Source organism: Protopterus annectens, chromosome 3.part1 (genome assembly GCF_019279795.1).
Source record: "Protopterus annectens isolate FY-2018-M chromosome 3.part1, PAN1.0, whole genome shotgun sequence".
Classification (NCBI taxonomy): Eukaryota; Metazoa; Chordata; order Ceratodontiformes; family Protopteridae; genus Protopterus; species Protopterus annectens.
This window is the reverse complement of record NC_056732.1, coordinates 1550118448-1550140426: the sequence shown is the minus strand read 5'-3', so window position 1 is coordinate 1550140426 and position 21979 is coordinate 1550118448. Positions and strand designations below refer to the sequence as shown.

The 21979-nt window shown below is 39.9% G+C and overlaps 1 protein-coding gene across 1 annotated transcript in view; it reads right to left on the bottom strand.

Annotated features, from left to right (window-relative positions):
• Positions 1-21979, bottom strand: part of KCNH2 (potassium voltage-gated channel subfamily H member 2) — a 696728-nt gene that overhangs the window by 274725 nt on the left and 400024 nt on the right. The window contains exon 4 of the mRNA XM_044067613.1: positions 11162-11361. Coding sequence (XP_043923548.1) covers positions 11162-11361 — 200 coding nt within the window. The remainder of the gene's footprint in view (positions 1-11161; positions 11362-21979) is intronic.

Here is a 21979-nt window from a genome sequence, read left to right as displayed (position 1 = left end):
AGCTTTGGAGAGTGCGTTTTTTACCTGTGTGACCATTATTACTGGAATTTGGCAATCTTCCTGTATTGAGATGGGCCATTTAGGGGGTGAAAAGGGGGAGAAGTTGGCACTTAATTGATCTGCCAGGATATTGGCAATATCCTTGGGATCAGTATATTTAATGCCATTCTGTTTTAGCTCAGAGCAGATCTGAGCATTGCCATTTAGATTCTTGATATAGTTATAGAATGCCTTGTGGTTGTCGTTGGAATCTTTGTCAATTTTATTTTCGTAACTAGCTTTGGAGAATTTTATGAGGGATCTCAGTTTCTTACTGAGGCTGGTAAGGGAGTTTTTTTCATCCTGGGATTTTCCTCTTTTCTGCAACAGTTTCTTCCTTTTGTTGTAAAGTTTGTTTATGGCAGGGGACCACCAGATTGGCTTCCTTTTTTTTGGATGAGAGCATCTTGGTTCTATTTGGGATGGCACGATTCATGCATGAGTGGATGTGCTCGTACAGTGCCTTAGTGTAGGATTCAGCAGTTGAACTTTCAGTTCCCGTATGCATGGGTGTCATGACATTTGCCACTTCTGACTTGAGTAGCATGAGGTTGGCTTTAGAGAAGTTTTTTATGGAGGTTTCCTTACTGGGGGGTGGGGGTGGGATGTGGATGTTAAGGGTGATTAGCTTATGGTCAGACGTGACTATCGAGGGGGTGACCATAGGTGTGGAGCATCGATTTCCCATGTTGGTAATGACCAGATCTAGGATATTGGAGCCCCTGGTGGGACTATGGATTAGTTGATCCAGGGCGTTGGTATTTATGAATTCCAAGAACCGTTGGGCAAAGGTGTTGGTACATGAGTAGTTTTCCCAGTTAATGGCAGGGTAGTTAAAATCACCCAGTATTAGGGTGTTTGGTTCTATCTTAATATTTTCCAGTATGTTTAGAAAGGTGTAGTGATAATCTTGGGGTATGGTGGGGGATCTGTAGCAAGCTACAATTTGGATTGCAGTCTTACCTAGTGTTAGTTGCACCTGGAGAATTTCAGATGCATTGTGTGGGGCAACTAGTCTGGTGGTGTGAATATCCTTGGTGAATATTGACACTCCTCCACCTTTAGTGTTTCGGTCCTGGTTTGGTGGCCGAAAAGTGTGGTAAGAGTTGTAGCCTGGTATTGCAGGGGTGCTCTCTGGAGCCTTGAACCAGGTCTCAGTTACTGCACAGATATCGATGTTTTCCATTTTTAGGAGTGCCTTGAGAGAGTGTATTTTGAGGTTTAGACTTCTAGCATTGAGTAGCATTACCTTCAGATTTTTCATGCTTGTACCTGTTACGGTGGTAGTTTTGTCCTTTGAACTTTGCCTAAAAAAGGCACTATGGGGGTGGCAAGAGCCTTAACCAGTAACCTGAATCCCAGGGGTGACAGGTGCAGACCATCTCTGGCAAAGCATCGGGGTCTGTCGATCATGTCATCCCAGGCAGACAGATACTGGATCCCCTTTGAATGACACCAGAAGCTTAGCCAATTGTTGAAGTCAATCATTTTGTCCTTATATTGTGGTATCATTCTGGGCGAAGGCAGGATGCTACTCAGGGCTAGGGTCATACCTGCCTGGGCCACATGATCCGAGAGCTCTTCCATGTCTCTTTTCATGTAGTCCAGGGAGGTACGCCTCAAGTCCTTCACTCCAACATGGACAATGACAGAGTCATATTTGTACTTGTTGTGGAGTGACTTGAGTGCATGCATTATGTGGCGGATCCTGCCACCTGGCAGGCAGCTGACTGTAATTTTCTCCTTGTTCAACCTGGTGAGTGGGACATCAGTGTGCCGGACTATAGAGTCACCTATGACTAAAGTGTTAGGTACGTTGTCTTGCCTTAGGGGCTGTTGCTGGGTGGCACACTGGTGTTGTGAACTATGTGACACTTTGGTTGTGACTGGTGTTTGCGTTTCAGCTTCAGAGGTCCTTGTTGCTTGGGCAGGTTACAGTTAAGGGCCTCTGCATATGTGGATTTAGTGTTGCTATATGTGGGTGTTGGTGGTGTGGGTTTAGAAGGGCTATGTATTGAGGTGTAGTGTGGATGTTAACCTTCTCCTCTTGACTGTCTAGCACAATCGTAGGTGGAGAGAGATTTGCTTCCATTTTGACTATGTAAGTGCATCTCTCATAGGTTGTAGTGTTGGGTGGTAGGAGGAGAGGGTTATCTGTGAACATGAGGCAATTGCTACATTGCCCCAGTATGCCCAGATTCACCAGGTGGACAGGAGAAATCACCGGAAGCTGACCCTAGGACATGCCTGGTTTGGTGCTTTTTTTTTTTTTTTTTTTTTGTAAAGTACAGGAGCTGTTTTCCCTTACCTTAGCAAGGTACTTTCCAATTATAGGCTGTTTAGTGCCTACTATTAATTTCTCCTTATTAACAAGGAGAGTTGAGTGCTTGAATCAGTTTAAGGCTTCCTAGTATTTTGTTTCCCCCTAGAATTGTCTGACATCAGCTGTGTCTGAGATCCCTTTCTCACTCCTCTGCTTTGGCAATTCTGACACCTGACAAAAATAATAAACACAGCGCTGAAGGTCACGAAAATGGACCCATTTTGTTATCTTCAGCACCACGTTTATTATTTTTCTTAGGTCTGCATTTTCTTTTTCATTTCTGACACCTGTACAGCTTATCCTTCACAGAGTGGGGCCCTGTAGGTAGAAAATCTTTGTGTACCTATCATGGAAGGGCACAGAGAAGAGATGAGTATAAACTGGCATGGTGACTTTACGATGGCTGCTGCCTACTTTTTGTAATGCTCTCCCGACCAACCCACCCTCTGCCCAACGTGCAAACATACTGCATGCAAGACTGGCATTGTCAGTCACACACACACACACACACACACACACACACACACACACACACACACACACACACACACACACACACACACACACGCACACACGAGTACACCCCTTCTTGAAAGCTATGTTTGAAAAGAGGGTTGAGTTAACATGAATGACATACTGATCTCTACTTGACTACATCTACTAGATTGTGGCGGTGAAGGGACACAGTGAGCTTCATTACTTTTTGGGAAGTAGTGAGTGTACATCCAGGATACCTAATACAGGACAAATGCAAATAAAAATTGGACTTGGGACAAGAAGCACAGGTGTGGAAACACCTCTTGTTGGAATGATGTACATCACTTATTTCATTTTTTTTTTGATTTTATTTTTACATTTGTTTACCAGGAAAGTCCAACTGGGATAAGACCCATTTTCAGTGGAGGCCCGGGGAGAAAAGCTCCACATACAGAGATTATACAAAACTTATACAAGGAATTATACAAAAAAATATACAAGACATACAGTACACCAGAAATTACATTCTATGCTATTATAGCTGACATTTGTATTATACAATCATCTGATAAAATTCCTTATTGTAATGTAGACATTATAGTTTCTCAGAGTAAGCTGAGAAAGGATTTATAGGGGGGATAATGGATAGAAAAAGATAAGGTTAGAGATTATCTAGACATGAGAGACAGCTTGGATTATGAGGTGGTCAGAGAAGAAGAAAATGTAAGACCAGAATATATTAAAACTAGTTAGCCTGGAGCAGTACAGGAACAACGCCAGGTGTCGTTAAGATAATTTTTAAGAATCTTTTTGAATTGGTTGGTATTTGTGGTGGTTCTGATGGTGTGAGGTAGTGAATTCCACCTTGTTGCTACATGATGAGAAAATAGCGAGTCCCCTGCCATATTAGTGGATTTGGACACTTGAAGTAGAGATTTATTTGATGAGCGAAGACTTCTATTTGATTACATTATTTAAATTAATCTATCTTAGGAAGCCTGAGGGTGCCTCTTCACTGTTTGTGATTCAGTTCCTGCCTTAGAATGTAAGAAAAGAAGTGATAGAATTCAGAAAGAAACTGTTACACCCCAATCCTCCATCCAAATGGACATGTACTGTGTAAGACAATAACAACTTCCAATGTCGGACTACACTGCTCCATCTGTCCTCCCAGTCTCGACACATACCTGCATGTACTACAGTTATATTTCAGAGATGCACAGAACTTAGGACAACACATTTTATCTATCTATCTATCTATCTATCTATCTATCTATCTATCTATCTATCTATCTATCTGTCCTTTGTTGACCAAGTTAGTCCCATGAAGTTTGTAGGCTCTTTTAAGGGGAGACCTGAGGTGGTCTTTATACTGCTAGGCAAAATTTTGCTAGGGCATTGGAGAATGTTCCCTACTCTCTTTGATACATGCCATGGTATCTTTTACAGCCACCTGAGCTACCACCAACTCAAGCAGATAGGGCCCCATTTTAAAATTTCATCCATAGGATAACACACTCAGGAGTGCAGCATTCACCTTATGCTTCTCTGCAGTGTGAATAATCAATCTACCTTGTGTGGGAATAGAACCCACAGCCTTCTGCACCAAAGGCAAGTGTGCTACCGACACTGACATAACAGTGCAAAATTTATTCAGAAATCCTAAGTTGTGTCTTTGACAGTCTTGAAAAGGTCAACATAAAGTAGATGTAGTTACAGATGCATAAACTAGACTTTTAAACTCAGCCTGCAATACGTATTCACACATTACAAACAACCAGCTGAAGTAGTCTGACTCTTTAAATCTCCATATACCCACAGTTAACCAGAGATGTGTTAAAATAGGCAATTTTAACAAAATAACAAATGCGGTGGTGGTGCTGCGGTAGCGTTGTCGCCTCACAGTTAGACGTTGCCCGTTCGATTCTTAGTTAGAGCGTCTTCTGTGTGGCAACATGCGTGAACGGGCATTCCTTCATTGAAGGTTGTGCGTTAGGCCTGGCAAGCCAGCACGTAAAACTCTACTGCCAATCATTAGCGGACCGGTGTTCCGCTGTGGCGACCCCTAACCGGGAAAAGCCGAAAGACACAAACAAGATACAGTATTGCAAAAAGGAACTATCATATGAAATGAGTACTGCTATCTGTGCTAACAGACAAGAATTACAGATGACAGGAGGATTTCCCCCTTCTGGGAATGTGATCATTTCATACTGGAAGGGACTGGGTGCACCTTGGCTGATTGGAACTGTGCTGCCTGGAGTCCTGTACTCCCAGTAGGCACACCTTTGCCTAACCAATCTAAGAAGAAATGCCAGACAATTGAAAATCTATGAGTCTCCTAATGGTTCCTTCAAAGAATATCTGACCTGTAACATGGATATATGTGTGTGTGTGTGTGTGTGTGTGTGTTGCGGGAGGGGGGGTGCTATGCTTCATCACCTTCTGCTTCAGTGAATATTGAAACATCAAAGCAGGAAGATCAATTCCTGCTGTCAACAGTTCAGTGTACTGGAACTAGCTATGCTACACACTGTGTGCTTTGTTTCTGGTTTGCAGGAGTTGGAAAAGGAGAGGTTGCGTTTTGTTTTTGTTTACAACTTTTTCACTGCTTGAAGTATGTGTATATGTATATATATATATATATATATATATATATATATATATATATATATATATATATATATACACACACACACACACACACACACACACACACACACACACACACACACACACACACACACACACACACACACACACATATACATAGGAATGTGTCAAATTGTGAAGTTTGTTTTGCCGAACGTAAAATGTGCAAACTCTGTTCAGCAAAACTAACTTTGCTGACAGTGGAGTTTGCCTTTTTCTCCACTGTAATGCAACCTCAAAATTGGTATATATAAGTTCATGGGGTGCACGGGTGTCTCTCAGCATTGGTGGTAAAAAGGAGCTTGCCCCTCAGTATAAAACAATGTTTTCTTTTGTTCTCCGAAGGCAGTTTCTGTGGGAAGTTTTTGAACTTTTTATTGTCACTGAAACTACCTTTGGCAAACATAAGAAAACATTTTTTTTTTTGCAGGGGGAAGAGACTCCGGTTGTGAAAGACTAAGGTCCTGGGGCTTGTCTGGGCTTGTCTCCATATCTGAGAGCAGGAAAGAGTTTCCCCTGAAAAAAGAATATTTGTATGTGTTTTATGGTGCAGGGGAGTGTTGCTTTTTTGAATGTATAACTTTCCAATGGTTTATGTTTTATTTTTGATTAACTGCTTGTCAATTGGAACAGTATGCAATTAGTCATAAGAAACCTATACCAGGTTTTAGTCTTCTTCCATGGCCTAGGAGTGATGTTGTCTGATGAGCATCTGGTTGCTGGGTGAAATACAGCCTTGTTGAGCTCTGCCTGCAAAAGTTGAGTGGAGCTGCTCTGTGGGTCATGAACAGATTGAAAAGCTGAGATTCTGACATACTAGGCTGTGACAATAGAAACTTGTTTATGGGATGTGGATATATCATCAGGATTGGAAAAAGAGCTGTTGTTTGTGCTAGATATAATTGATCTTACCTTTAAATTGAATATTGCTTCTGGACATGACTTCTTGAATATGGAGGGGATGGCCTGTTTTCATTTCTGAAGTTGTCTTTCAAGAAAATTCTCAGGCAGGTATGAGAGTAGGCACAAGCCACTAGATGGGTGCTGTATAGTTGGAGTTTGTGCCGGAATATGACATGATCTACTCAATGTGATTATAAGTTACAAAAATAAAAACTCTGTCTGTTGTTTGTGCATATCCATTTAACAGCTAACTGGAGTCTTCAGACTTCTTCATAGGTTCATAGGTGTGTGTACTAGGCTAATGGCCCTGGAGCCTTTACAATTCTAGCTCATAGAAGTGCCCTGGCATTGTGCTCCCCAACTTAGTTACCAGTGCATCTATCAAGTAGAGCCACTGGATTGATCCCCGGGGTGAACTTTCTATTACCCATCCACTCATCGAGATTTTTCTTGAAGAGGGACAGCGAGGTGCTCTGCTTGACATGTATGGGAAGTCTATTCTAGAGCATGGGCAGTCTCTGGGTGAGGAACTTGTTCCTCCAGCATGTTCTGTTGATTGTGATAATGAGTTTGAGGTCTCTGGAGCATGTGGTCCAGAGGAATTGGGATTTCTTTAGATTTAGCTTTCTAACAGAGCTGGGTCAGACATGGCTTTGTAAGTTAAGCAGAGAGAACCTCTAAGTAGGCAATATGAGACAGAGAATAGCTGGAGTCTTTTGAGTCTGTCCATGCAGGATATGTGTTTAATGCCTATGATCCTCTTCATGAGGTACTTCTGTGGCCTGTCCAGCCGTTGCACGTGTCTAGTGAGGTACATGCCAAATGGAGCATTATACTCGATAATTTGGTCTAATGAGGGAAGAGTAAAGAGAGATGATGACCTCTTTCTTCTTGGATGCAAAACCTTTGTTAATGAGATGTGTCACATAGAAGGACTTTCTGATCACAGTGGCAATGTGGTGGTCAAAGGAGAGGTTGCTGTCAACCTGCATCCCCAGATCTCTTATAACACCTTCAGTGTTCAGTGGGCTCTCACTGATGTGGTAATTATTGGGAACTGAGTTTTCCCCAAAGGGGATGACGATGCATTTTTTGGCATTAAGCTTAAGGCCGTGGTTTTGACACCAGTCATTGGTCTCAATGAGGCCTTTCTGTAGGATGTCTGCATCACTTGGGGAGTTAATAATGGTTCCCAGCTTGCAGTCATCTGTGAACTTGGTCAGCCAAAGTCCTTTGTGTTGGCCTGGGCTTCTAGGAAGTAGATGCTGAACATGACAGGACCCAGGACCAGTCCCTGTGGGACTCCACTTGTGACTGGTCAACAGTCAGACTTGGAGTCCGCTACTTTCACACTGTGTGTTCTATCTGTGAGCCAGTTTGCCACCCACCTAGTGATATAGGGGTTGATGCCTAGTTTGGTGAGTTTATCAAAAATTCCCAAGTGAGGAATGGTATCAAAGGCCTTGGCCAGATCGAGGTAGGCTGTATGCACTGCCTTACCTTCATCCACAGCCCTGGAGACTGACTCAGAGAAGTCAACTAGGTTGAGCAGGCATGATCTCCCTTTCACAAAGCCAAATTGCGTAGGGTCTAGAGTTTGGAGATTTCCTATATCTTTGTTAATCAGGTCCATGATGATGCATTCCATAGTATTACATATCAGACTCATCAGGCTAATGGGGCGTTAGATCAAAAGAGTGGTGTTTGAGAGGGTATCATACATTAACTTTCAAGTTTTTAGTACTGAAATAAAGAATGATGGAGATGCATGAAGGGGCATGACATGAATGAATAGTTTGACTGATATGAACCCAAAGCGTACATTGTTACTGGACATTTGGGTTAGTTATGAACTGTCTATAACAACACTATGTTCAGATTCAAGGATAGCCATATAGAGTAAATGGTACCTCAGCACCTTGGGCAAAAGCCTGGCAACTGACTCTGAAGTCATGTTATCAGCTTTGACACAGTATGTTCTGGATAGTCAAGTCAAGAGCCATGCTAAGCTGCCAATGGGTGATCACTTGGTGGTGAGCTAGGCAGTTGGCCTGGTCAGCAATTTTTCAGAACTGGGAAACAAAAATCTGTAATAAAGGAGTCCTGAGAATGTCAAAAAGATGCTTCTCTGTAGGGTGAGTTCAGTCTCAACTTCTATCAGGGATTCCCCTACATATCAGGGGAGGTCACAGAAGTGGAGTTTGAGTAGGCTCTGTTTATAACCTTAATCGTTAAGGTTAACAATTCAGCTGCGGCAGAAACATGGTTGATACCTGTCATGGTGGTAACCTAAAGATCCACTGCTGGACACCAGAAGTGAAGGTGGCTGACAAGTTAAAGAAATAGGCCTTCTTTGCAGTGGCAGGGGGATCTCCAGCTATGCTGATAATACCGATTGGCTAGCAAAGTAGCCACTGTGAAAGTCACTGAAGTGAAGACACAGGTGTGAGTAGATATGGATGATAGCCTCTAAGAGGTTCTGGCAAAATGTCTTACAATTCGGGGGAGGATAGGACACTGTCCAGGTTGCTCTGATCAAGAGTGGAGAAATACCAACCTCAGCTGAGAATAATTTAGCGAGGAGGAAGAAATATTATGAACTGCTAAACCTGGTAAACATGCCTTCGTTTAAAGAAGCAGTGTCTGAAGCAACAGATGGTATTGATTAAATTTATGTAGGTAAGATTATTGTATCAGTTGAAGTGTACTATGGTGCCAAGGGTGAAAAACTAAATGGCATCTGTCTGGTAATGCTGGAGTCACAGAAAGTGGTTGTAATTTTACAGTTAATGTGCTGTTTCCATGTTGCATGGGGTTTATTTATTTACTTTTTTATGTTTTTATGACAAGGGTTTCCATCTAGGTAGTCACTCATCTCATTTTCAGATGAAGCCTAGCAGAAAAAAAATTCCAGAAAATAAAAAAACGAAGAAGAACATTTACATAACCAATAAAAAAGTTTCACAATATACAAATATAGAGTGAGGAATTTATCAGACTCGGTTGTTGGTCCTTATTTTCTAAAGGGGGACAGGACTGTTTCAGTTGCAGCAGGACCAAAATTCCCACTCCTGGAGGGAAGGCCTATGCCAGGATTCTGCAAAGGAACCATCTGAACAGTTCTGCCTCTGATTACTGATGAGCAAAGTAAATTTCATCCTAGTGTTAAAAGAGTGGATCAGTTCTTTATCATTGCATGTATATACTTCGGGGTTTGTGGGGGTGTGGCTGTGTTTTGTGGTCCTAGGGAAAGCATATGGCCATACAGACAGGAGGTTTTTGCAGGAGGTATTATAACTGTATGGGGTCCCAAGGCCACTGCTGCATGACATTTACTCCATGGATCTGTGGAACAAGCATGATATCAGCATCCTTGGCATTACATTTACCATGTCTGGATGGGTGCAAAATGCTGAAACGGGTATCTTGTATCCTGCCCTGTTCATGATTTTTAGGGGCAGGATATCAGAGCAAAGATGAAGGACTAAGACTGTCAGGTATGGGAAACTGAGAGCTCCATGTCTGTTGTTTGCAGACCATTTTAGCCTCTCTGTCTCAAGAAACCATGGAGTACTTTATTACAGAGAGTGAAGTGGCTAAGATGAAATCAGCCCGTCCAAATCAGAAGTCATGGCTCTGCCCTAGAAAAGGGCATCTGTAAGAGGGAAACAGTTGCACAAAGTGCAGGAATATAACTATCTTGCAAGCTTTTTTATATTTGAGTGTAAAGGCAGTCGACTGTTTATTAAAAGACTGAAGTACTGATGGCACTGAAAACATTGTACCAGACTGAGTGGTGAAGCAAAAAGTGACTCACAGGACAGATAGGTTTACCAGACCATCTACATGCCTATCATCACTGATGACCACAAGTTTTGCCTAGCAACTAAAAGGATGAGAACATGGACTAATTACACACTTATTTTGTTTTGTCTTGCGGATAACACTGTTTTATCTGTTGATTGTACTTGTGATTGCTATTATGTTAAAGCACCTAAGCTTTTGTGCCTTATAACAGTTTATTATTTTCATTTACGCTGATATATGGTGCTTTACTAAGAAACACCTAAATGAACTTGAACTGGTGAGATTAAATTGCTATGTTTGCCTGGGAATGTTTGAGACTCATTCAACATGGGTTGGGCACTGTTTTACTGCAAAATAAAGTCTGGTTTGCTCTACTTAGATTACTGCCATGCTGAACTTCACTAGAACAAGCAGTTTAGAAAACTTTTTCCATATATGTTGCCAAAATCTATCAAAGGAGAGCTATTTGTACTGGGTTCTTATGGAAAAAATCCACTAAGAAAATATAAACAAATGACAGAATAGAGCTTTTCTACCATGGCAGATAGCATTAAATTGTGTGAGTTCCATTAAGGAAGAAATGCAGGCAAACCAATATCTAAAGCTGTGCCTCCTGGAGGGGAAAATAAAATGCAGAAAAGTAATATGACTGACGAAAGATGTTAGCAAATGAGTCAGTACAGCTGTAAGAAATGCTAAAAGTGGAACAAATATTATTTGGATCAGTGACATAATCTGTCCTGCCACTAAAACTTGGCATCTCGAGGTATGATATGCAGTCTTGCAGAATATCAACCTCCTTATCAGATATTTTTACTCCTGTTCTCTAGAAAATCTGAAATGAATGAAGTACATATATAATAATGTCTCACATTTTCTATTTAATTCCCAACAGCACAACTTTCTAATAAATATTTACTTGATAACTAGACTGCCACGCTAGTACTTTCTCTCACGTACCGCATTCATATCTATTCCATTGGTATAAGACCAGGCATGTTGGAAATATTCTTCCAGTCGCTGCCGCAGTGGATTGGGAATCTGATGGAAGCGGATAAATTCTCTTACTCGAAGCATTTGTGTGTGATATCGGGCTGTCCCAGAGTAAAGTCGCTGTATGATAGCCGAGACATTCCCAAAGATGCTAGCGTACATCAAAGCTGTCAAGAAGGGGAACAAGAAAAAATAATGAAGTGAGAAAGCAGACCTACAAATAAAACACAGATGCTATAACAAAACAATTATTATACTTCATTCATTATTACTTTGAAAATTAACTGAAGTGTTAAAAGGTGAAAAAGCTTTCTACAAAATAGCTTTAACTTCATTTCAAGAAAATTCTAAAGAGCAATTTGATAAAAAAATTCTATATGTTCTTGAGTTATTGATAAAGGAAGTCCATTTAAGAGACTTTCTACTGCTACCCATTGATTGGTTCCACACAACAGCTTCCTTCCATATTTGTTGATGGTTCCAACCTGCTGTAAAAATGTACACATTTGCAAATTGCAGCTTCAGCTGTTCTTCATAAGATAACTGTTGCAGTATTCCTCAAAAATGGGACTTATCCACAGGCATACCTGTACGTCTGGCCAGTCTACAAAGTTTAGACTCCTTTTCTCATGCTGTACATCTGCCTTTAGCATAAGCCAACATTCTTTTATAAGAAGAACGCAGGGACTTCATAGGTTCATAGGTAGGTACTAGGCTATCGGCTATAGATGTGAATGTAATAAATTTTATGTGGGAGAAACGAAAAGAAGTTTAGCTAAATGAGTCAAAGAACACATAAGAGATATAAAAATAGTAAAATGGTTAGTCCTTTGGGAGAACATAGTTATGTTGAACATGGAGGGGTTCTTTTAAAATTTAAAGTTACAGTGTTGGAACAAATTAACTCTAATTATGCAAGTGAAAACAGGATAAAATATCTTTTGAGAAAGAAAAGAATCTATTTTTATTTTAAAATACAACACTTTATAACCCATTGGTTTAAACAGGGAATGTAATTGGAAGAGCTTTATATAATGCTCATGTATTGCTGTTTTTTTAACTTTTGTTATTTAAGTCTAGAATGTGAAATGCAGCTTTTATTAATTGGAATAATTATTTAAGTAATTGAATAATTAGTTTTCTATATAAATGATAGCTTTAGTTTAATTCATTACTCTGTAAAGGCTGGTTGAGCGTTGGATAGCAGCAGCTCACAGGTGTAGTAGTGAGTGGCTGGCAATCCTTATAGAAAGAGATATGCTAAAATGAAATATGTTGAAAGCAGAGACTAAAAAGTTATGTGCTGAGATGGTAAAACATACTTCAAATGCTTCACTTGAAAACTTTTTAAATGACATTAATAAAAGATTAGTCTCCTATGAAAAAGAGCTGCTTAATCGCAAGAACATTAAGCTCCAGAGAGACTTGAGGGACTATAGTAATAAGAAAGCCTTTTTGCTCTCTTCCAGTCATAAACCCAAACGTCACAAGGTTCAATTTCAAAAAGAACAGGTAGGGCTGGAATGGCATTCTAGCCTCTGTACATCGGCGGAAAGTGCTGCGTCTTCAGCGGAAGAGCGAGAAGAAGAAGAACAGTTTCCTGGTTTGCCAGTGGCTCAACAAGGGGGATCATTTCAAAGAACTTTTTGTGGGCCAGTCCACAATATGGGAACCAAGAAGAGAACATGGTTTGGACATGAGGGAAACAGGGAACAGAACCATGGACTCTACAGTAAGCGAGGAAAATGAACATACTAGTCAGGTATGGTCTGATAATACAGACCCCTATGTTGTTAATCTTTCAGGATATGTGTTTAACAATAATGAAATTGCCGTGTTGAATAGGGGTTTAAAATGTATCCCTGCGGTCATTCCTAGACTATATGAACTAAAAAGTGAAATTTTTTAATTTGTTAGAAAAATACATATTAAGGAATATTTTTTGAAACTAGAAATATTGAAAGTGTAGTATTAAATGAGGATAGTGATTCAGAATCCAATGAAAGTTTTTATTCATGTAACTCTGATTTGGACACAAATGTTTATAGTAGATTAGATACTTCTAATATCAGGGTTAATAGTCATTTCATGCCACCTACTAAGAATGATAATATTGTGCGCTTCAATACAGCAGTAAATGTGACTTGAGAAAAAGAGTTAAATGAATTCAACCAGAAAGCCATTATGTATAATATGACCAAGCAAGAATGGAATAGTTTAAAACAACTGAGTGAGCAACATAACTCAGTGTTTAAGCCCTCTGATAAAGGGGGCAAGTTAGTAGTCATGAAGAATCATGACTACTACAAAATGTGCATGGAACATCTTAATAACACTGAAGTATATTGCCAAGTGCAGGAAACAAGATATATGCAGGCTATGCATGAATATGAATGTTTGATGCAAAAAGGGCTCAGTTTAAACTACTTTACTAAAACAGATGTATATGATAAGTTTAGTAGCAAAGATAGTGTAATTGCTAGATTCTATTGTGTTCCTAAGATACATAAAAGCCGAGTTCAACTACCAGGACGACCTATTGTGTCAGCCTCAGGTTATTTTACACACCAAATAAGCCGTTTTTTACATGGATGTTTGGCTAAATATGTGGTGAAATTACTGGCATATATAAAGGATTCAATGGATCTGCTTAAGAAATTATCACAAATAACTTAGTCATCAGACATGTATTTTCTGGTGATAGATGTCACAAGTTTATATACCAGTATACAACATCATTTTGGTATGGAGGCTCTTAGTTATTTCATGGGAGACACTCCCCAAACTGAATATATAAAAGAATTAATTCATTTCTGCTTGGTCAATAATATTTTCGAATTTGATGGCAAACTGTATCAACAGTTACAAGGTACAGCAATGGGGGCGGCATTCGCCCCTATGTATGCCAACTTTTTTATGGGGTTGGCTGAATATAGCCACATTTATAGAAGTTCATTTTATAATCAGTTTGTTATAAATTACTTTAGATATATAGATGATTTGATATTTATTTGTAAGGGTGGAAGAAATGAAGTAACAAATTTTACTGACTATTTGAACAACAGTAGATTTTTGATTAAATATGATGGCTTGCAAGAAGGAAATAGAGTGAATTACTTAGATCTGACACTGGAAGGGAGAAGTGAAGGCAATATTTTAACCAGAATATATAGAAAATTTGACAAGCCCAGTCATATATTTTATGCTAATAGTTGCCATCCTGTACATACAGTACAATCACTTCCATATGGTGAAATTTTAAGAATTAAGAGGTTATTTACAGACATAGAAGAGGCTAAAGAAAAAGCTATCCAAGTTAATGATATGTTCATTAAGAGGGGCTACTCAGAACAATTGGTTCTAGAGAGCTATAATAAAGTGTTTGGGCAGAAAGCAATGAGGTATAATGCTAGATATAGAAATAAAACAAGGACTAAGAATGAAAAAGAATGGGATTTGGAACAAATTTTAGTCTTTGTATCGAAATATACAATTTTTTCAAATGAATTGCAGAAGATGTTAGTTGGCTTCTGGGATATAATAAATAGAGATATTCCTTCCCTGATGAATTTACAACTTAAATGTTCCTATAAAATAGGAAGGAATTTTAAAAATTTCTTGGTACATAGTATCTATAAGAGGCCAAATGAAGGAATAAAAAATCTAAGTTTAGATATAGGTACTAAACCATGTGGTAAATGCTCAATATGTCAATTTATAACTAAAACCTTTGAAGAAATAAATGGTAAAAATTTCAGATGAAAGGTAGTTACACATGTAAAAGCATAGGTGTTATCTATGGTATTAGATGTGAATGTAATAAATTTTATGTGGGAGAAACGAAAAGAAGTTTAGGTGAACAAGTCAAGGAACACATAAGAGATATAAAAATAGTAAAATGGTTAGTCCTTTGGGAGAACATAGTTATGTTGAACATGGAGGGGTTCGTTTAAAATTTAAAGTTACAGTGTTGGAACAAATGAACTCTAATTTTGCAAGTGAAAACAGGATAAAATATCCTTTGAGAAAGAAAAAATCTATTTTTATTTTAAAATACAACACTTTACAACCCATTGGTTTAAACAGGGAATGTAATTGGAAGAGCTTTATATAATGCTCATGTATTGCTGTTTTTTTTAACTTTTGTTATTTAAGTCTAGAATGTGAAATGCAGCTTTTATTAATTGGAATAATTATTTAAGTAATTGAATAACTAGTTTTGTATATAAATGTTAGCTTTAGTTTAATTCATTACTCTGTAAAGGCTGGATGGCCGAGGCGCTACGAGGTTATAGTGTGAGGATACATTGATTTCTTTGCTGCTACAGTTATATGTCATTGTTAATATACCAACTGTTATTTCAGTTTGTTGGTTTGCTTAATAGTGGATCTGCTTCATTGATGCTGCTAAACGACTTTTGCAGTCGCTGAATACATTTTACGTCTTTTATTTCAAGAAGTGGAGTTCCTGGCATTTGTGGTTTTTATATTTGGACTCCTTTTCTCATGCTGTACATCTGCCTTTAGCATAAGCCAACATTCTTTTATAAGAAGAACGCAGGGACTTCATAGGTTCATAGGTAGGTACTAGGCTATTGGCCTGGGGCCTATACAAGCCCAGCCAAAAATGTACTCTGGCTTTTGCCACCCAAGAAAATTATTTTCCTGTGCCACTGTCAAACAGAGCCACAGAGGTGATCCCTGGGGTGAATTTCCTATTTCCCATCCAATCATCAAGATTTTTCTTGAAGAGTGCTAATGAGGAGCTTTGTTTGATATAGATAGGTAGTTTATTCCAGAGTATGGGAAGTCTCTGGGACAGGAATCTATCCCTCCGGCATGTTCTGTTTATTGTTGTGACAAGATTTAGGTCCCTAGAGCGTGTAGCTCGGAGGGATTGGGATTTCTTTAAGTGGAGCATGTCCAACAGCTCTGGGTTTGACATAGCTTTGTATGTTAGGCAGAGATCACCTCTGAGTAGGTGATATGCGACGGAGTAAAGTTGGAGTTTTTTGAGACGGTCTGCGTAGGACATCTGTTTGAGGCCAGTAATCCTCTTTGTGAGGTATTTCTGCAGCCTTTCCAGTTGTTGTAGATGTCTTGTGAGGTACATACCAAAAGGGGCATTGTACTCTATAATGGGTCTAATGAGTGATGAGTAGAGGGGAACAATGACCTCTTTTTTCTGGATGAGAAACCTTTTGTGATGAGGTGTGCCATGTAGAAGGATTTCCTGACTACTGTGGCGATGTGATTATCAAAGGAGAGACTACTGTCCACTTGTGTCCCAAGGTCTCTTATCACACTTTCGGTGTTAAGTATACTACCACCTATGCTGTAGTTCATGGGTACAGAGTTTTTACCAAAGGGGATGACAATACAGTTTTTGGCATTGAGCTTGAGGCTATGGCTTTGACACCAGGCATCTGTCTCAGTGGGGCCCTTTTGTAGGATGTCCACATCATTAGGAGTTTAGATTATGGCTCCTAGTTTGCAGTCATCTGCGAACTTCGTTAGCCAAAAACCTTCTGTGTTAGCCTGTACTTGTGAAAAACTCATAACTTTCATGTTGTTAGTCTGTGTATGCAGACTTTGTACGCTTTTCTTAGTATTGCATCTCTTTATCTGCTTCAGTCAGCTTCAGCACAGAGACAGACAGATAAGTCTATTGGGGACACTTCTTCTAAATCCTCTTTTGAAAGGTCTGCTCTTTCCAGACTAAATGTTAAATCAGGCCTGTAAAGTATGAAAAAGGAATAAAACATCCTTTCTGTGTTAGTATATATTTTCAGATTTCACATGAGATGCACACATTTTCTAGGATACAGTGTAGCCTACTTTAATCTCTTTTTTAGGCATAGTCAATAGCAATGCAATAACTTGATATCTGGAAGGAACCAGTGGAACAGTGGTAACTTCCAGAATGTTTACCAGCCTAGAAGTAAGAATAATTAGTAGTAGCAGCAGTGGTTCCATGGCCCTCCCTCCAGGGAACAGCAGTAGAACCCTGAGACCTTGCCAGACTGTCCCAGTGTGGAGGTAATATGGGTTGGCCAGTCCCTCCATTTGCAGGTATGGCTGGCCATCATGCAGGACAAGTGGAAAAGGACAGTAGTAGACAACTTGATATGAATGATAATATCCCAAGGCTACACGATCCTCTTTCACTCTTCTGGCTCCAGTTTCTGACTTGTCCAGGGTTTCAGTCTCATGAAAACAGTGCATCAAGAAAAGATGTGTTAAACATCATGAGGAAAAATACCTATTCATGAGATCCCACCAAAGTAAAAAAAGATTAGGTTAATACCTAAAAAGTCAAAAGACCTCAAGCCCATATTATACTTGAGCAGCCAAAATTAATTTATTCCCAATAAAGCCTATCAAATGCTAAATATACAGTCCATTCTTCCTTTTTTATCAGAAGGAGTCTAGGCCATCCTTCCCTGTTTTGTCAGAAGGACTCTAAACATACTCTTTAAACTTCCATAATCCCACTACTACATCAGGATTATGAAGGAATCTGAGAGGTTTCTATGCATCCCAGTAGAAGTCATTCATTACCAGTTCTAGACTCTGTCATTCATTCTCATCTCTATCTGGAGCCTAGCTACTTCATCATGGAGCAGGTTGAAATCTGATCATGAATTTCTTTGCAGTCTCATCCAGTCCCTGGGAATTGCACTAAACACTGCAATGTCCTGATAAGAATTCCCTCAGATGCTGACTTATATAGGTTTTTCCTGGGCACTCTATTGCATGGGCTTATTTTCCCATGGACAGAGTCCTTCTTTCACAAACTCGGTCTCACAAATTGTGCCGCTCAGTAACAGCACTCACATGTGATGGTAAATACAATGTACCTGGTTCCATTTGTCAGGTATTTCATGAGATTCTACAGCAGGACCTTTAAACTTCAGGTACTGTAGTGTGACCCTGGAGTTAGAATATATAGTAAGGGGGGTATGGGGGCACCGCCTATTTTAAATATTTTGAACTATACACATGGATACTTGCAATTTCAATAAATTACTCTTTTCTAAACTTAACATATGTATTCTAACTCCAGGGTCGCATTACAGTGGGGAAAAGGCCATATATAACTTTCAGTGAAATGTGTGTTCAGTGAATTGTGTTTTCAGTGAATTGTGCTTTCAGTGATTTGTGCACAGTCATTTGACTTTCAGTGAAATGTGCTTTCAGTGAATAGTCCTAGACCCGCTGGAGCATAGTCCAAGTTCAGGTTTGTTGTCTCTGGGCCTGTTTGTTTGTTTGGAGTCATTGTTTGTTCTGAGCACATGTTCCAGGCCATCTTGGATTAGCATAAGCCTTTCTTCACCTTAGTGAGAGGATTGTGTTGATTGGCCACAGGCTGGTAGAGGTTGGCTGGTCTAGGGCTTGGAGTAAGTACTCATTGGTCCTGAGCTTTTTTTAAGTTGTTTCAGGTTGTACCTTCTGATATTTAGGCAATGCCATTGAGAGGAATTCTATTTATTCACACACTGAGCTGAATGGAGGAGGAGCACTGACCACAACTCTGATCTGTGATATATAACAATAAATATCCTGTTTTTTTTGCTTATTTTTTTACTATTTATTGCTTATTCTAACCATTTATAGCACTTTTTATTGTCTGCTGCCTACTATTTTTACTGTATTTTTACTGCATTTTATTGCTATAAACTAGTATGCACTATTCTACTGAAATAATCTGCCTTACAGGGTCTGTTAAATCACTTTTGTTACTGTCGCACTGTTTGTAAAGCTTTTTAGCTAGTTTCACTGTGGGAAAGGTATTAACTGGAATTTTTCTCCTTTTGTTAAGCATCTGTTTGTTCTGATTTGCTGCCAAGGAGTGTATCATAAAATTTATTTGTTTGCAGTTAAAAGCATTTTCTAGGGTCTCCTTTATGTGTTCAAACTTTAATTTGGTGTCTCACTGCTGTTCTTCTATTTGGCAACTTTGCAGTTGGCTGCCCTTACTGTAAATTTGATCTGGGACGCTCCTCCTAGTTCAGTATCATTAACTCATTCTACCTAATACAGAGAGAACATTTGAGAAGACCAACCCCCTTTGTTTCTTAACCTTGAATTATTTCCGTTCTCCCTTTCCACTTTACAAAAAAAAAAAAACTTTATTCAGCTGCTTTTATAGTATTTGTATTTCCTCTTCCTACTCTATTAGTTCATCTTGGGTTTTCTGCTTCTTGTTCTCTAAAGTGTTCAATTGCATCTTCTCTGCTGCATTTTGTTTGTTCTTAGCCTGTTTAAATTGTGTTATTCTAAGCCTCTTAGTTTTGGTTTAAGCACTTCGGCTTTAGACCTACCCCTTAGCTCTCCCTGGCCTCTCTCCCTCAGATTCTGACAAATATGGATGGAAAATTTTCTACGGTTTCGCCTGCCAGCCTGGTTGATATGGGCATCCTGAGACAATGTAGCAACTGCCTCATGTACACGGACAGCCATCTACTACTACCACCTAGGAATACAATTTGTGAGAGATGCAATTACATAAAGAAGCTAGACTCTATGCTCTCCCTCCCTCACAAGCAAGTACTTTTGGCACTGAGAATGTTGTCAACACAATCATTACACCTCAAACACCACCCACAACTACACAACACACATCCACATATGCAGAGGTTCTCAACAAAAACAAACCCAAACAAAGGAGATTCCAGAGGCAAAAACACATGAGAACTCCACAACCCTATACACCACATACCATGCATAGTCCACACATCAGTTTTTCGCAACCACTAAGGCCTAACCATAAACCCAACATATTAGTCATAGGAGACTCCACTGTGAAACACACAGATGTGCTTCTCACCATGCTGGATAAGGAGAAAGTTAATGCTAGTTGTTTGTCAGGTGCCAGACTCCACCATATCACACACACACTCAAGTCTCTCAACAGCAGGTACTGTTATGACTCTGTCATAGTCCATGTTGGCATGAACAACTTGAGATGTACCTCCCTGGACTATATGAAGAGAGACATGATTGAGCTTCCTGAATATGTCCCAGGCAGGTATGTCCCTAACCTTAAGCAGCATTCTACCGTCACCCAGAATGATGCCTCAATACAAACAGAAAATGATTGACGTTAACAATTGGCTTAGTTTATGGTGTCATTCCAGGGGGATCCAGTGCCTGACAGCTTGGGAAGATATGATCGACAGACCACAATGCTTTGCTAGAGATGGCCTGCATCTGTCTCACTTGGGCTTCAGGCTTCTGGCCAAGGCACTTGCCTCCCTCATAGTGCCTTTTTTAGGAAAAGTCATGAGGTCGATACTACCGACATAAAAATTTTGACAAAACACAAATTAAAGGTCATGCTACTAAATGCCAGGAGTCTAAACATTAAACTGCATTCATTGCAAGCATTCTTAACCCTGGAAGATGCTGACATTTGTGCAGTCACAGAAACCTGGTTCAAAGCTGCGGAGAGCACCCCAGCCTTACCTGGTTACTCATCCTATCATACATTCGGATATCAAAATGTGGGCAGCAAAGCCAAAGGAGGTGGGGTTTCAATATATATTAAAGATACACACACACCTCCAGGCTGATTAAACAGTATGACTCACAGGAGACACTCAAGGTGCAGTTAACCACTGACAAGACCCCTATTCAAAGGGTCTATATTATATCATTGACCGCTTAAAAAAGAGAATGATGAATAATCAACCTCATGTAAGCGAAAGCTTGCAATCTCAAAATTATTATTTATTATTTTCCCTTATTTCCAAGGGAAAAAAATTGCTGTTCCAAAGAAAATTTGAAAGAATACATAAAGTGGAGGGCTGTGCCCCCCACCCCCCCTACTTAAATATACCAACTCCGAGAACACACTACAGTGCCAAAAATGGCAAAGTAATGGAAGCGGCCAAGCAAATTCTTTCCTTGGTAAAGAATTTGCTTAAAAGCCGCTTTGCTATTTTGCCTTTTCATTGTTTTAAGTTTGACCAAGACGCATTCTATAGAATGCGGCTTCAGTCATCTAATAGGAACCCTATTCATATTATAGCTAGCTACAGGCCCCCAAATTTGATTCAAATACTCACTCCACCTATATGGACCTCTTCAAATCTATCAGGATTCAACCCTTTAGGTTCATAGGTTCATAGGTAGGTACTAGGCTATCTGCCCGAAGGCATTTATAAGCCTAGCCGGAATGTGTTGGGTTTCGCCACCCCCTTAGATTAGCTCCCTGTGCCTCTGTCCAGCAGAGCCATTGAAGTGATCCCCGGGGTAAACTTTCTGTTTCCCATCCACTCGTCAAGGTTTCTCTTGAAGAGGGTTAGCGAGGAGCTCTGCCTAATGTAGATTGGAATCTTGTTCCAGAGCATGGGAAGTCTCTGGGACAGGAATCTATCCCTCCAACACATCCTATTTATTGTTGTGGTGAGGTTTAGGTCCCTGGAGCATGTGGCTTGAGGGGATATGGTTTTCTTTAGGTGGAGCATGTCCATCAATTCTGGGTTGGACATGGCCTTGTATGTCAGGCAGAGATCACCTCTAAGTAGGTGGTATGCCACCGAGTACAGCTGGAGTTTCTTCAGTCGAGCTGTATAGGGCATCTGTTTGAGGCCAGTGATCCTCTTGGTGAGGTACTTCTGTGGTCTTTCCAGTTGTTGCAGGTGTCTTGTAAGGTACATCCCAAATGGGGCATTGTACTCTATGATGGGTCTGATGAGTGATGCATAGAGGGGCCCAATGACCTCTTTCTATGTGGATTTCTATGTGATTAAGTGGGCCACATAGAAGGATTTTCTAACC